General features: G+C 31.8%; 1 protein-coding gene across 2 annotated transcripts in view; it reads left to right on the top strand.

The window, feature by feature from the left end:
* Nucleotides 1-8,399, top strand: part of LOC106474807 (redox-regulatory protein FAM213A-like) — a 25,693-nt gene extending 17,294 nt beyond the window's left edge. For both annotated transcript variants that reach the window (XM_013935497.2, XM_013935498.2), the window contains exons 4-6: nucleotides 933-1,067; nucleotides 5,112-5,247; nucleotides 6,648-8,399. In XM_013935497.2, the coding sequence (XP_013790951.1) occupies nucleotides 942-1,067; nucleotides 5,112-5,247; nucleotides 6,648-6,775 (390 nt within the window). In that variant the 5' untranslated portion in view covers nucleotides 933-941 and the 3' untranslated portion in view covers nucleotides 6,776-8,399. The remainder of the gene's footprint in view (nucleotides 1-932; nucleotides 1,068-5,111; nucleotides 5,248-6,647) is intronic.
* The last annotated feature ends 7,340 nt before the right edge of the window (nucleotides 8,400-15,739 follow it).

Raw genomic sequence — 15,739 nt, 5'->3', positions numbered from 1 at the left:
CAACACTGTAACGAACGAACGTTAACTTCAAAAATACCCGGTGACTGCAGTTCAATTACTCACTGTCTACACACACACACACATTACATTACATTACTCCCTCATCACGTTGTCACCCCCCTTTATATACCAGTCTACCCTCCATCTAGTAAATACTAGAGCATTCGCCAAGATACGGGATAGTTCTAGAAACGTGGCGTCACACCAGTCATGTGACTCGCTGACGCAACAATATTAAAAAAATGTAGCAACTGACAGATAACTATGTAATGGTCAGTGATCTCCTAAAACAATGCATGAAACTGTGATGAAGAATCTCAAAATATCTATTAATGCCATAGATGCAAAGTATTTTTCTCAATCTCACACCCATCCCCCTAACCCTAATGTTCAATAAACTGCATTATGTTATATTACTGGTAGAGGGTAGGTAGTTATGGGCATCTATTGATATACATAATTCATTATAATTTCTAATAGTCATATTAGTAATGTGTATCAATATTTGTCTTTTTTATAATGCAAATTCTGTTTTCATATCTTTTTTTATTCTATCCTGTATGGGATAAAAACTTCTGAAATTTATGATGATAAACCCATTTTAAGTAGCTCACAATAAAGTAAGACTTCATGAAAAAGTCACTGCATTGACCTGAATCTGAAACTCATTTGATCATTTTAATTAAAACTGAAAAATATTTTGTAACTTAGGTAATTCTTAACAAACCTTTATATAGTATATTTATTAACCTGTGTAACCTTTTTTTCATTTCAAAGGATTACAAAAATGTGTAGATTTTTCAAAAACAAAATACAATGTAATTGTGTAGTACAAACTTCCAAAGAAGAATTAATAATACAAGGTTTTTTGTTTAGTATTGTACTGATTTATTGTTGCATTTTCAATGCAATTCTCTATTATTTATTTTTAGGAAGCTTCTATGCTCTCCTCCCTGAAACCTGAACTGGATAACCTTGGTTTGTCTCTCTATGCTGTTGTTCATGAGAATTTGGGTGTCAAGGAGTTCCAACCATTTTTTAAGGGTGAAATATTTTTAGATGTTGAAGTAAGTAGCATTAAATTCATAATGATAATTAGATTATCAAATTTATATTTTTGTAATATCTAGGAAAATATTCTTTCTCTGGGATTGGTGATGTGCAGGCTGAAGTAGTTATTAATTATCATGATAGTTTAGCACTATTCATGAATATGATAGTTAACCTGCATACTATTCGAATAGTGCATGTGATACTTGTGCATACATATTTGGTACCATATCACATGGTTACTCAGCCATTTTCTTAAAAACAATAATTAAATATGGTAGATGACATGAGGGATGATGCAATGGAAAATTGTAGTTATAATTTGAGTAATAGTGGCTTAAGTAAATGAAATAGAATTGATTTGATTAGAAGGCTTTACAAGCAATATTTGGAAGTTTTTTGGTTTTCCAGGAAAAGATGGTATGTATTTGTAAAAAGATAAGAGAAAACAAACTGGAGAAACATGTAAAATTTGTTGCAAGTGATTCAGATATTGTGGAAATACTCTTAACATGCATTTACATTTAAGCAATATGCATCCAAGTGATTTTGCAGCAATGGAAACAGAAAAAATGATGCTGCACATGCAAATAAGAAAAGCAGTAGGAGTAATAACAAAGTTCTGAGTTCACAAAAGCACTTTCCAGCAATTTTGAGGCTCAGTTGCCACTCACCAGGTGCTGGAAGAAGCTGAAAGTTTCAGTATGTTATTTTCTTGTAAAGGATATGCAACTATTTGATACAGTTTATGTTCCTGACTTCTATTATATGATTAACAATTTTGACCCACATTACCCACCTCCAGATTGCAAGACCATAGCTTGTCATTATATGCAGGAATTGTATCAAGTCTATAGTCCAACAGCAGCTTGATGGAGTAGAATGTTATACTATTGCCACAGACATGTGGACATCACGAACAAAACAATCATATTGTGTTATTACAGTTCATTTCATTGAACAACAATTCAAGCTACAAATTTATCTTATAGCAGCTAGTGAGTTTTCTGAAAGTCACACAGATGTGAATAGCATAGTAAAGCTAAACACTACACTAGCTGAGTCGAAATTACCATTTTATGGAATTATTGCTGCTACTACAGATAATAGGTCAAACATCACTGCTGCAATTGAGATGCTTGAAATTCCTCACTTGCCACTTACACACTACAACTTGCTGTTGATCAAACTTTGAAATTGCCAGAAATATAAAAGATGATTAGTAGGTACAAAAACTTGTAGCTCACTTTATCAGCTTTCACATGATAATGACATTGCAACATGGTGGAATAGCAGTTATTATATGGTTGAAAGAATAATCCAGTAGCATCAACCATTGTGTGCTATGGTACTGGAACTCAAAGAAAGTGATTTAATACCTACTGACATAGAATTCTCTAATATGGAACTGTTTGTACAAGTAATGAAACCACTTCTTGAGATGACTGAGGCTTTAGGGGCTCAGAAATATGTTAGTATATCTATGACACGGGCACTGTTACACAAGCTGCTTAATAATCTTTTGAAAAACTGTGACTCTGACTGTAGGATTGTTAAAATGATGAAACTAAAGATGAGAAAGAATTTATATGATTGCCACACTGGACCTATTGTTGATCTACTAAACAAAGCTGCTTTTCTTGACCCATGTTTCAAGTTGCTTACCTTTTTTACTAATTCAGAGAAGCAGCAAGTTTTAGACCAAATTTCAAAAGAAGCTGGAGCTTGTTGTGTACAAGCACATTTCATGGTGAATGGAAACTTCTTCACATATTCGAGGATGTTGTTTAACCAACTGCTGAACAGGCTGGTGAGGCTGTAGGAAATGATAATGACAAAGCAAAAAGAGAGATAGTACGGTATACTGATAATGAAGATGTGATTGGCTCATGGGGTGAGTGTAGTTTTTTAGAATGGTGGGCAAGATCCAACATTAGATATCCTTGTTTGGCACAACTAGCCATGAAATACCTTGCTGTTCCTGCAACCTCTGTTCATTCAGAATAAGCATTTAGCACTGCAGGGTATACTGTGAACATTAAGAGGTCATGTCTGTTGTCAGAGAATGTCTTTCTAGCATCCAAATTGCAGTAATCAAAGCCATGCTTTTGGTGAAGTAAACATTTGTAAGTATCTGCAAACATACATACATTATTGTTTGTGTGTATTCATGAAGCTGCATGATTATAGTGTTACCAGTGTACACTATACACATGAATACTATTATTGTCAATTTTTTGTAACTATCATGATTGTATTCAAAATTGTGATTAGCCATGTTAAACTACCATAATAGTAAACATGTTTACTATTGCTCAGGCCTAATAAAAATACTTTTTTTTTCATCCTAAAGTTTTCATATTTCATTTGCATAACCTCTAGTACCTCCTAAATGAGTATCAGATGTTTTTTTTATCTATAATTTTCTCTACACTAACACCAATTGTAGTGAAATAGAAAATAGGGTAAAATGAAAACCTGAAAAATACAAAACAAATCTAAGTTACTATTTTTTTCTTTCAAGAATGACTACATATTGTAACAGACAAGTACACACTATTTAGTCTTACAGCCAAAGCTAATAGACTTTTTAAACCTGTGTTTGTTTAGTTTTCTTGCTTTACAGCTGAACTTGGACCCTGTCAGAGTAAGGTAAAAGCCATTTATCATATCCGAACAGCTTTGTATAAACAAATGATTGAGTTACAAGCACAATATGAATAAATCACACACTTGCTTTGTGCACATGACTATCACAAGAAATTTTAATATTTAAGTCTGGAGTTCAAGCTTTCTGCTGTTGCCCGACAAAGCTTTCTAGGCCCACTCTTTTTGTAACGAAGTTTGTTGTCTAAAATTTTTATTTGAGAACACAAAACATCACCACACGAAAATATAGAATATCTTAAAAGTACTATAATTTAACTGCTCTCTAACTAAGCTGCAAATAGATTAAAGAAATTATGTTAGTCATGCAATACTCAACAATAATAATTACAATAAACAACCTAAGGCAGACAGTATACAAATGTGTGTGAGTAAGAAATTATAAACTACATTTTCATGCCAGTGTTGTCCATGGTTGCAGAATTAATGATGACATTGCATAATGCACTTCCAAGTACTCCTACTCCCACTTAGAAACAAGTGTGCAGGAAGGAACTTTATCACAGACCATACTAACCAAACAAAAAGACATTACACAGTTAACAGTTATGACTTTTAACCTGAAGAATGTTTCAGTATAGAAGCTAAAATGTCATCTCACTTTAGAAACAGTAGCAGTCTATTACAAATCCAAAACTATATCATTTCTACACTTTCTAAAATACTCTTGAAACAAAATTAGCATATTATAGTTTTGGAAGAATTTTTTTTTAATGGAAAAAAAAAAGACAGTGATTACCCATTCTTTGTTCTAGAAATAATTGGCATACTTTTATTAGTAACTTCTGGTTTAAGGGAACAAAGAAAATAGTTTCATCGAAATAATTTTCTTGTATAGTAAATAGAAAACTTATATTTTTCACTCTCAAAATAATATTTTATTTTTGATTTCATTACAAAATTTAATATTTTATTGTTAGTATGTCATAAAAAGGCTATTGAAATGCAAGTTTCTTAATTATGCAGTTCTTTTAAGAAAATATTTCAAAGTAATCTGCTATCTTATATGACTTATAAAAAAGGTACAGTATAAAAGATAAATAGGCAACTGTAATTCAAGAAATGTTAGCATTTCACCTGACTGGGCTCTTAAAGTTGTCTATGATACAAAACTAGTATAAACAATAAAAAAACGTTTTCTGATAAAACATAATTCTTTGAAAAAATGCTTTTGGCTATTGTTTTTAAATCAAGAGCTATATAGTTAAGCCAGAAATATCTATATTTAAATTGAAAATTAAAACTACTTTTGTTAAATGAATTCCAGTAGTTTAAATTCTTTATGTTAAAATAATGATGTTTTTTATCATTTTAGAACCTTAATTCATTCATTTTATTGGTTGAAATTAATAATATGAGTTGGCACCTGATTCTGAATTCCTATTTTATTTTAGAGGAGGTTTTATGGACCTAAAGAAAGAAGAACCTTGATCATGGGATTGTTGAGAATTGGAGTGTGGTACAACTTGTATAGGGCTTACCAAAAAGGCTTCTCAGGTAACTTGGAGGGAGATGGGACATTGTTGGGAGGTAAGTTTAATGATATAAATATGTATGGTATTAATTTAATGAAAGGTGGAGAAACAGAAGGAGCTTGTTGAACTTTTTATTATTATTTTAAGATTCTATATATTTCCTGGTTTAATATGTTAATGGCATTAGCACTTTTCAGATTTGATCTTGCATTTTCCCTATACATTGCTCTTGAACGTTACATTTTGTAAAAATGGAATATTTTTTAAAGTAATTCTTGTCCAGTTGTATATGACTTTAAAAAACTTTCTGAAGTATTCACTATATCCAGAACTTAACTAGAAAATTCAAGTCATATAATTTTACTGTAGAATGTAATTGCAGGAAGTATGACAGTAATGTACAGTTATCTTGAACTTGATTGTAGACAGGACTCATATTACCAACATTTTTATTGATTTCTATCTAATTAGTGAAATGTGTCCAGTAAAAATATGTTCTCAAGGAATATTTAGGTGAATTCTGGTGTCATAATGTAGAATTGTTACTCAGAATTTTTAACTGTAAATATTTATCAACATCTTCAAAATTTACCACGTAGCATTTAAATTGTATTATATTTTATTTAGATTAATGTTATTGGTTTCCAGAGAAATATCTCGTGTCACTGTTGGTCTTAGTCTGCATCAATTAATTTGCAGGAAGCAGTATGGTGGATATTTTCGACAATTTTCCTTTCTGAATACATATGTATTATCAGAAACTTCAGTTTTGTAAATCATACATAAAGTTTCCATTTTCAATTTTAGGTATCTTAATAAGTTGAAAGAAATTTTAAAATGCAGATCATCATATATCAGTACCAAGACTCCTACCAACTATAAAAAGCTGAATGATAAAAACAACAACATACACACACACACATATTTTGAAATTTTGCTGTCATGGATCATAAGAACCAGACTTGTCAACCATAAACATTTAAGTCAACCAACTGACAACTACAATAAACATGTTTGGAAAGGTTATATAGTGAGATATCAATGGTTACCAAGACTATTAACAGCTATAGGTGGTTAAGTGCTACAAAATAGCAGTATAATAAATACATTCTGGGGTATTTTCAGTCATATACAAAAAAAAATGATAAACAGAGAATTAATATCTACCATAAAACTGTCAAATTTACTGTTAACTTTCGTGGATAAGACTGAAAAAATGAAATTTAAAACTTAATATGATTACATATTTTTAATCAACCGTTCTTAGTTTGTGAAGAAGTTCTTGAAATTATTTCATTTTCATTGATCAGAATTTGTGAATTACAGATCAAATATATTTTCAGCAACAAAACTGATTTCTTGAATTTTTAGGTTTATTCTTGTTGGAAAGTATCTCGGTTTTGTTCTGTGGTTTAAAAAGTTTTTTTTGGTAGATAATTTCATCCTTTCTTTCAGGTGTTTTTGTGCTTGGTCCAGGAAACACTGGGATTCTTTATGAACACAAGGAAATGGAGTTTGGTGATATCGCTAACATGACTGAAGTTATTGAAGCTGCTAAGAGAATCAAACCAAGCTACCAGTAAACAGGATATCTTTTTTTTTTCTATGAAATTACATTCAACTAAAAAATTAGTAACTTTTAGAATATTATTAAGTTTGATGTAAATGTTATATTATCAATGTTTAGCAATATTTCATTTTCCAAAATAGCTAAGGTTGGGATTGATTTAGTTTGAAACCTAAAAAAAAAATTTTTTGAACAATGAGAGCTACACATTGATTTCATTGATGATTGTGTGTGTCAAAATATATTTTTAATTAATTAGACAACCCTTGAAATTTCTTATAGTAATGCTTCAACTATCCTTCTGTAGCCATCATCAGGCTTAATATAAACTCTTACACTTTTAAATATAACTATATGAATCACGAATCATGTCTGTTTACATAGCAGTATGATCTCAACAGTGTCAAAGAAAATGTGTTGCTCTATTGTTATGATAAAAATACAGTAGTTTCAAGGAACCAGCATAAGAAAGCTTAAATTCATGTGATTGATATTTGCACTAAATTAAAACAAAAATTACACAAAAATTAAAGAGAAGTAATTATCGCTGTGTGTTGTTAAAAATTAAAAATAGCTAAAATGGGATACAAAAAATACATTATATTTTTTTCTATACCATTTTAGCCATTTTTCATTTGTAAAGCATGTGAAATACTTCCAACATTTACAGTCTTTTGTGTTTATCATTCCTTCAGTGGTTTAATTTTGTATCACTGAACTCATATTAACTTTTAAAGCAATCAAGATGTTCTTAATTTTTTCTACTAATTCAATGTAAATATACTGTTTCACCACTGCAAAATTTGGAGTATAGTTTATTGTAGTAAACGCAAATATAGTCGTCATCTTTCTGAGACACAGCACTGGTATCTGAGTCTTCTATGCCTGGATCATTGTCATATGTCCAATAATGTGCCACTTTTTTATTTTTTGCAGGTGAAGCTTTGGTTACTGTTTTCTTTGCTTTTTGGATTTTCCTTTGCTTGTTTATCTTGTTTTATATGAAATTCACTTGCAATTCACATTTATATGGACTGCTGGTTAGAATCAGTCTTTTTCTTTCTTTATCCTACCTTTTATTTTTGAACAAGAAGTTTGTTTTAGATAGAGCACAATGTTAAGAAGTATTATATCCATTTATAGAATATATTAGGTTTTGTTTGTCCCACACTGATTGAGCTAGTGGTAGCATGTGCTGCAATAAGATGAGTATTGTGTTATTTCTTCCTGTAGAATTTACTAAGTAACTGAAGAGACATTGCTAAACCTTTAGCTACATGTAACAATTTTTTATACATTCAATTCTATTTGTAAAATGTTTGAATGAGCTAAAACTTCAAGTGAAATTCTCATCATGGATAATCAGTTTCTATTTTTATATATATATATATCCACAGTATCTCAAACTTAATTTGTATTTCGACTAGATTAGATGCACATCACTTGAATGACAGATTGTGTGTTAAAAAGTATTTGTACTTTCACACTATCTTGAGTAATCAGTGACTTGTGTTCCTCTACAAGGAAAGATACGAAACTACTATTTAAATTTTGATATAAACCTATAGATACAGATATGCTCATTCTAAGAGTTGTACACTATTTTCTATTAATTAAAGATGATTGATAATACTAAACAAGCAAGTTTGTTGTTTTTTGTACAATAGATGTAATTCATCATGTAGTTCTCACACAAATTTCATAAAAGCTATATTTTCCATACAATTTAGTGCATCATTATAAGTGATAAGATTGTGTGTTTGAATAAAATTACCAGATTTAGACAAAATTATGATTTGCAATTTGAAAAGTAAATTTTTCATTTTAATGTAGTATCTTCACTGTCTTATTAAATAATAAATTTAGGGTAGAATAATACAGTACCAGTCTGTGTGTTGAAAATATATAATAGTAAATATAATTGTGAATAAAATGGATAGAACAAACAGAAGTAAGAAAATAGAAAAAAAGGACTTAACCATCTTAACTTTCAAGGTTATTTTAGAGCCATACAACAACTGTTGCTGGTTAATAACATTTTTCTCAAATGTAATTCATTTGTTTTTTTGTTCTTGCTTTCAACTGTAATAATTTAACAAAGAAACCATCTTTTATAGACAACAATACTCATATATTTTGTCTATTTACATATTTTTTTATAAGGAAGTATGCTTGGGGTCTATCTAGTATTCCATTTAGATCTTGCACTAAATTTCAGTCGTATAAATTGTAATGGGAAAAGTTATAATTTCAACTGTAATAATTTCACAAAGAAACCATCTTTTTTAGACAACAGTACTCATATATTTTGTCCATTTACATATTTTTTTTATAAGGAAGTATGCTTGGGATCTATCTAGTTTTCTACTTAGATCTTGCACTCAATTTTGTTTTTATCTTTCAATTGTATAAATTGTAATGGGAAAAAGTTATGTACCAAGCTACCTCACCCTAAGGAAACACAAAGCTTTTATTTAGACTGATTAGAGTTGATTATTCTCAGCAGGTTATTGTGTATTGATGATATAATTTAAACTCTAATTACAGTGAACCATGAAAAACATGCATTTACACCAAAAAAATGTAGTTTCTAGAGGATATCTTTTTTGATAGTATTGTATAATCTTTTTTAATACTATTTTTCAAAGCAAAATGAAAATAATGACATAAAAGGCACATTTTTGCCATCACAATTTTTTTTTTATAAAATGTTTATCATTACTTACATATTATGTAATAACTTCTACCATAAGAGCTGTTAAAATTCTACAATAATGATCAAAGTTAATACCAAATAGTCTTAATAATGAGTAACAAGGAAACTACAAAAAACTTTTATGACCACTCTGTCCTAGCTCATCAGTTGAGTAACTTTACTGAAAGCAGTGTTTTTGGCCCTTAAACCAATAATACCTAACATGGTTTGACATGTTTAACAAAATTACCAAGCAGAATTGTCACATGTACCATGCCTATCACATTTGGCTAATGTAGTTATTGTTGTTTACAAAATTTAACATTATATATTAAATCTAGCTAAAACTATAAATAACTAAAATACATATTGAATTAAATTTAATGCTATAAATAACTAAAATATATATTGAATTAAACTTAACACTATAAATTACAAAAACACTTACTAAATAAGATGCAAGTTCCAGCTATTTGTCCAGTTCTTAAAAACTATAAACTAATTCTCTAAAGCTACTAAATTTTGCACAGATATTAGAATATGTGAAATTTCAAAGAAATATATAAGATATGTATATGGTATTAACTGCCATTGTGTGACTTAAATGTAAAATGCTTAGAAAGGGAAGGTACTTCATTCGCAATCTGTAAGATATGGATTTGAATCCCATCACAAAATGTGCTCATCCCAATAGTCGTAGGAGTGTTATAATGTGATGATCAATCCCAATATTTAATTAGAGTAGGCCAAGAGTTGGAGGTGGGTCATGACTTGAATGTAAAATGCTAAGAAAGGGAAGGTACTTCATTCGCAATCTGTAAGATATGGATTTGAATCCCATCACGAAATGTGCTCATCCCAATAGTCGTAGGAGTGTTATAATGTGATGATCAATCCCAATATTTAATTAGAGTAGGCCAAGAGTTGGAGGTGGGTCATGACTTGAATGTAAAATTCTTAGAAAGAGAAGGTACTTCATTTGCAATCTGTAGGATATGGATTTGAATCCCATCACGAAATGTGTTCATCCCAATAGTCGTAGGAGTGTTATAATGTAATGATCAATCCCAATATTCAATTAAAGTAGGCCAAGAGTTGGAGGTGGGTTATATTCACTAGTTGCCTATCCTCTAGTCTGTCATTTTTAAAGGAAAGGCTAGTACAGCTAGCTCTCGAGTAACTTTGTACAAAATTCAACAAACAGGTATAAAGGATAATGCTTGAAGACGGCTTGAATGGGTAATGAAGAAAAACTTACCCATTCAAGCCATCTCCAAGCATTATTAGTCTCAAAGTGGGTTCCTCTTCATCGAATAGGTATAAAGGATTTCTGTAATTAGTCATTCTACGTCTGTGAAAGTATTATGGATTGGCTATAAATATTGAAATTAAAAAGTCCCTAAAGGCTGAAGAGTTTGAACTTTGTTTTTTTTAGTTGTCACTTGTTCAAAAGTTGTGACATTTTTATATGAACCAATGATGGAATGCTATTAGGAGATTAAGTGTTCATACATTTAATTTTTGTGAAAATGATAAATGATAAGTTTGAACTACCCTTAGATCTAGAAATTAAAATGTTTCAAACACTTGATTTGCCAATTTGTTTTCTGAAAGAGACTAAGGGTTGAAGACAAAAAAATGCATTTAATCATGAAGTGGACTCAAGGTTGAACATGTTTAAAGGCTAAACTGTTATGGGAGTAAATTGGATGGGTTAATAAGCTGAAGCTAGAGTAATTTTTATAATGGAAGTGCTTAAAGCCATTGAAGAAAATTGTAATTGTGGAAACCTCGCATTTGGTTGGTGTTAAAACAAATGTTAATAAATTGAAGCTAACATCAACATGTCAGTTCAAGTAAAAAACTTTAACAATGCTGTTAACAACAAACCATAAAAAAAGCAAACAAACGGGAAAGTAAATTAGGCTATCTAACATTAAAAGCCTTTTAAACTTCAATACTGGTCGGCATGGCCAGGTGGTTAGGGCACTCGACTCGCAATCTGAGGGTCACGGGTTCGAATCCCCGTCACACAAAACATGCTCGCCCTTTCAGGGCGTTATAATGTGACGTTGGTAAAAGAGAAGCCCAAGAGTTGGCGGTGGGTGGTGATGACTAGCTGCGTTCCCTGTAGTCTTCTACTGCTAAATTAGGGACGACTAGCGCAGATAGCCCTCGTGTAGCTTTACGCGAAACTCAAAAACAAACAAAACTTCAATACTAGGAACAATCTTTTTCCCGAAGTCTATTTCCTCGCTGTAAACTACTAGTAAATATCATGCAACTACAGAATTTATATCTTTAGAAAATCAATTCATGCTCATACAACGTTTGAAGGTTATATTCATAAACATGCAATTTAAAACAAAACATTGCAAATCAACACTTCTAAGACCACCAGAAGGTTTACATCATCCTTTAACATAATACATACATCTTTACTATAATGAAGCAATGGCATGGCCGTATATAAATTGTATGTACATGACTGAAATAATAAATACAATGGTGCCATCTGTTGTGCTGAAATACAACAAGATCTCGATGCCAGAAGTATCAATTGAGGCTTATGAAATGCCATAAAAAAAAAATCCATAAAAAATCACACTTTTGATATTCAAGATAAAGACAATCAGGAAAATAACTAGGATATGTGCAACAACTATTTATTTGTAGCATAACATGATTTTAAATAAATGTACTCTACTTTGAAGAAGAACGCGACTTTCACTAGGATTGTTCGTGAGGGTTTGATTGAACGAGTTCTTACAAAAAATTTTTTTCAATAAAGGGGAGCACTTTTAATAAATAAAGACATTACAATTTATATCAGTAAAATTTATGAAAATTTTGAGCTTTGTACATTGAATTATTTCGATGCGATGAATTGCATATGAATAAAGAGCACAATTCAAACACTTCTCCCGTGCAGTACTTCCCAGAAAAAAAAAAATTGAAGAAAATGTTCAGTTTTCTACAATGTGATATGAATTCTACAATTACTAGCACAAATTACAGATTAAGGAAAAAGGAGAAGACACATAAAAGCCTTAAGACATAACAGGTTAGAAACTGAGCAGCCAACTAAGAAATTCCACGATATGATGTTAAAGCAAAAACTGAAACCTTCAGTGACCTAAGGAAATCCAGTTGAACAAAAGCCACAAACAAGGATATTGTGTTAAAAACAGATGGATTACAAACTTTTTGAACATATAATTTGGGTAGCATCAAATAGAAACCTGATCATGAGAGAGATCTTACAATAGTCATTAAGACCACAACCATTGAGTCTTGTCAACTATGATGGTACACTGAAGAAGACACACAAGGCAGCTATAACAAGAAATACTGAGAAACAAGTGTCACCAGCTGTCACAATCCTTTGTCCTTTAGCATGCATCATGAATGGTTCTTGTACGCAAAGTAAATGCAGAAACAAAAAATATGGTAACCTGGCTGTAATCATCTTTGTAACTAACAGCAACATGTTGGATGTGAGCTATTACGTGTATAAAGGCATTTTGATTAAAATTACAGAAAGATAAAAGATAAGGTCCAACCTTGGAGTGCTACTCAGCAATATTAATTCATCTGTCCACAAGATACTACAATGGAGATTCATTCTTGGGTGTTCCAGTTTTGTTTTTGTGTGTATGATGAATGGAAGAATAATTTACTTTGAGAAACTAAGTGAGAAAGTTATGTACATCACATGCCAAAAAAACTATCAATATTAGTAGAGAAAGAGTATCGTGTCTTGCTGAACTAGCAGCTTCACAAGAAAAAGCTTACAAATATTGGGCATACTTTGCATGCATCACAGCAACACAAAACAATTATTGTGGGATCCAGGAGCACACATGATCACTCTTGCTCTCACTTTCTACAGGGATATTGGAAAAATCAATGTTAGATGTGGCACCCAAACTCAGATAAAGAACTTGCCAGGTCACTTCAAAGAAAATTCTGTGAGGTCTTTTTGGGACTGCCTGCCTTCATTGGGTGTGATTGTGTGATTCTGTTAATGCATTCAAAGGAGAAGAAAAATTACCTGGTTAAAGTTAATTACCAAGCATGAGACTATCTTCAAAAGGCACTAACACAGAAAGGGAAACACTGGGACTTGTCAGCAAATCTCGTTTTGCACTTCAGTACATTATACGTAGCTGGGTAAAATATCACATAGGTGATTGAGCTCAGATACCAACTGTTTTGAGATAATAAGAGGGGAATTAAATCTAGCTAACTGCCTCCACGAGCATTCTGTATTTGCTTGAATGCTCTATGTGCAAATTGCCTGGTTGCTGTCTGATGTAGGAGACCCTAAAAGCATCCCCACGTTCCCAGCCCTGAATCAGACAATAAGTGAATCATGTTTGATGTTCAACAGTTAAAAGAATGGATGCAAGAGCTCTCCTGCATGTAGGCTGCAAGCATGTGATTACAGGACTGAGGATTAGAATGGAGAGCCAGTTACCCTGCAATCGATAGGGAAGACATACTTGTGGATAAGCTCGTCAAGGGACTTCTGGCAAGAACATGAGACATCACTTGAGTGTAAGGGATATCCTCACTCTAGCATTGCAATCAGCTTTGAAATGGTAACTTCAAGCCAGTAACTAAAGAGAAAGAAGACTGGAGGGATAACTGCTGTGACTACAACTTGGATGGACAGTTCTACTCAAATACCTCCATCATGTAGAGATTTAACAAGTTACCTATACATTCTGGTTCTGTAATGCAACCACAATGGTTTCCAGTGAATGGACAGGACTATACCAGTCATCCCATGGTTTACATACCACAACACAGTTGGATGACGGGAATACACCGTGAGGAAAGAAATATTAGTTAATTGATTCACGAGTGTGACGAAAAGTGAATGTCCAGCGTCCAAGGCAATTATGCACATTTTTTTCTTTGTTAATAAAGGTTTTTCATTTTGTATCACATATCATGGCCAGTCTGCTTATATGTCAGCTTAAGTTCAACTTCATTAACCCTTCAACTGTGGTTGACATCATATAATGCAAGCATTTTGCTCGTTGCATTTTGAATGGCCCGCCGGAAAACTCTAAGCATGGAGTGGTAGACAGATTTACATAAGCCACAAACAAAGGGTTAACTTTATCTATTACATCATGCTTTACCCAGCTATTCCTCTATTATAAAGTGGACTTATCTGATATTTTCCAGAAGTATGTTTAGCCTGAGACTACCAAAAGAAGATCAACAAAAAATCGAAATGTAGCACGGACGTTAATGAATTTCCACATGTATTAAGAAGATTAATGTTAATATACAGGGTGGAATAATCTTTGATAATTAGCCAGTCATGGTATTTCTTAAGTGATTTATAATTTTTGAGGTATAACAGTTTTAGTATATTCAAAATTTGGAAATTGGTTTTTACCAACCAAGGTTTTTAGTTAGTGTTCATAACTGTTGAAGTATTTATGTGGGTTATAATAATCTTTTATTCTCGATAATTTTACAACCAAGAAAATTTCAACCATTGAGTTACTGTTGCGACAATTCCACTATAAAATCTCATAAAGTAAACAATCTAAACTTTTATATGATTACGTTGCAGCTTTTTCCACAATGCCTGTAAGCATTGTGTGAAATATATTTTTTTGTGTAAAAATTAGTATTTTTTATTTGAACCTTGGCTGTATCCAATTTCTTTGACCCTGGATTACAAAGTTCATGTGACCAAGAATATCCTGTAACATGAAACATGCATATACATTAATCGTATTTATATTTTAATAGTTACTTAAATATTTAATTTTATGTTTATTTGGTATACCTGAAATGTAGAAGTTGGTTTTCAATGGCAACGCAACTTCAATCACTAAACTATTAAGTCATCAAGAAATTAATGTCGTCTTTTTTTAGATGAAAAAACCCGAACAACTTATATATCAAAATAAAACATTTATTAAATGAAATAGTCTCCATTCTTATCGATGATGCTTTTCCATCTTACAATCAGGTTGTTAATGCCATGATTAAAGAAATCACTTGGCTTTGAAGCAAAATACATGTCGATGTCCTCTTTAACACCTTCCACATTTGCATACGTTTTATCATTAAGATGGTGCTGCAGCGAATGAAAAAGATGGTAACCTGATGGTGCCATATCTAGAGAATATCGTGGGTGGGGAGAACTTCCCAACCCAACTCCATAATCTTGTGTTGCGTCAAGCGTGCAACATGTGGACGTGCATTGTCGTGGAGAAGAAGAACACCTTCATGATTGACGAGTGAAGGGCGTTT

This window comes from Limulus polyphemus, unplaced genomic scaffold, assembly GCF_000517525.1.
Source record: "Limulus polyphemus unplaced genomic scaffold, Limulus_polyphemus-2.1.2 Scaffold7710, whole genome shotgun sequence".
Classification (NCBI taxonomy): Eukaryota; Metazoa; Arthropoda; class Merostomata; order Xiphosura; family Limulidae; genus Limulus; species Limulus polyphemus.
Note: the sequence above shows the minus strand (reverse complement) of the source record. Positions and strands in the feature narration are given on the sequence as shown.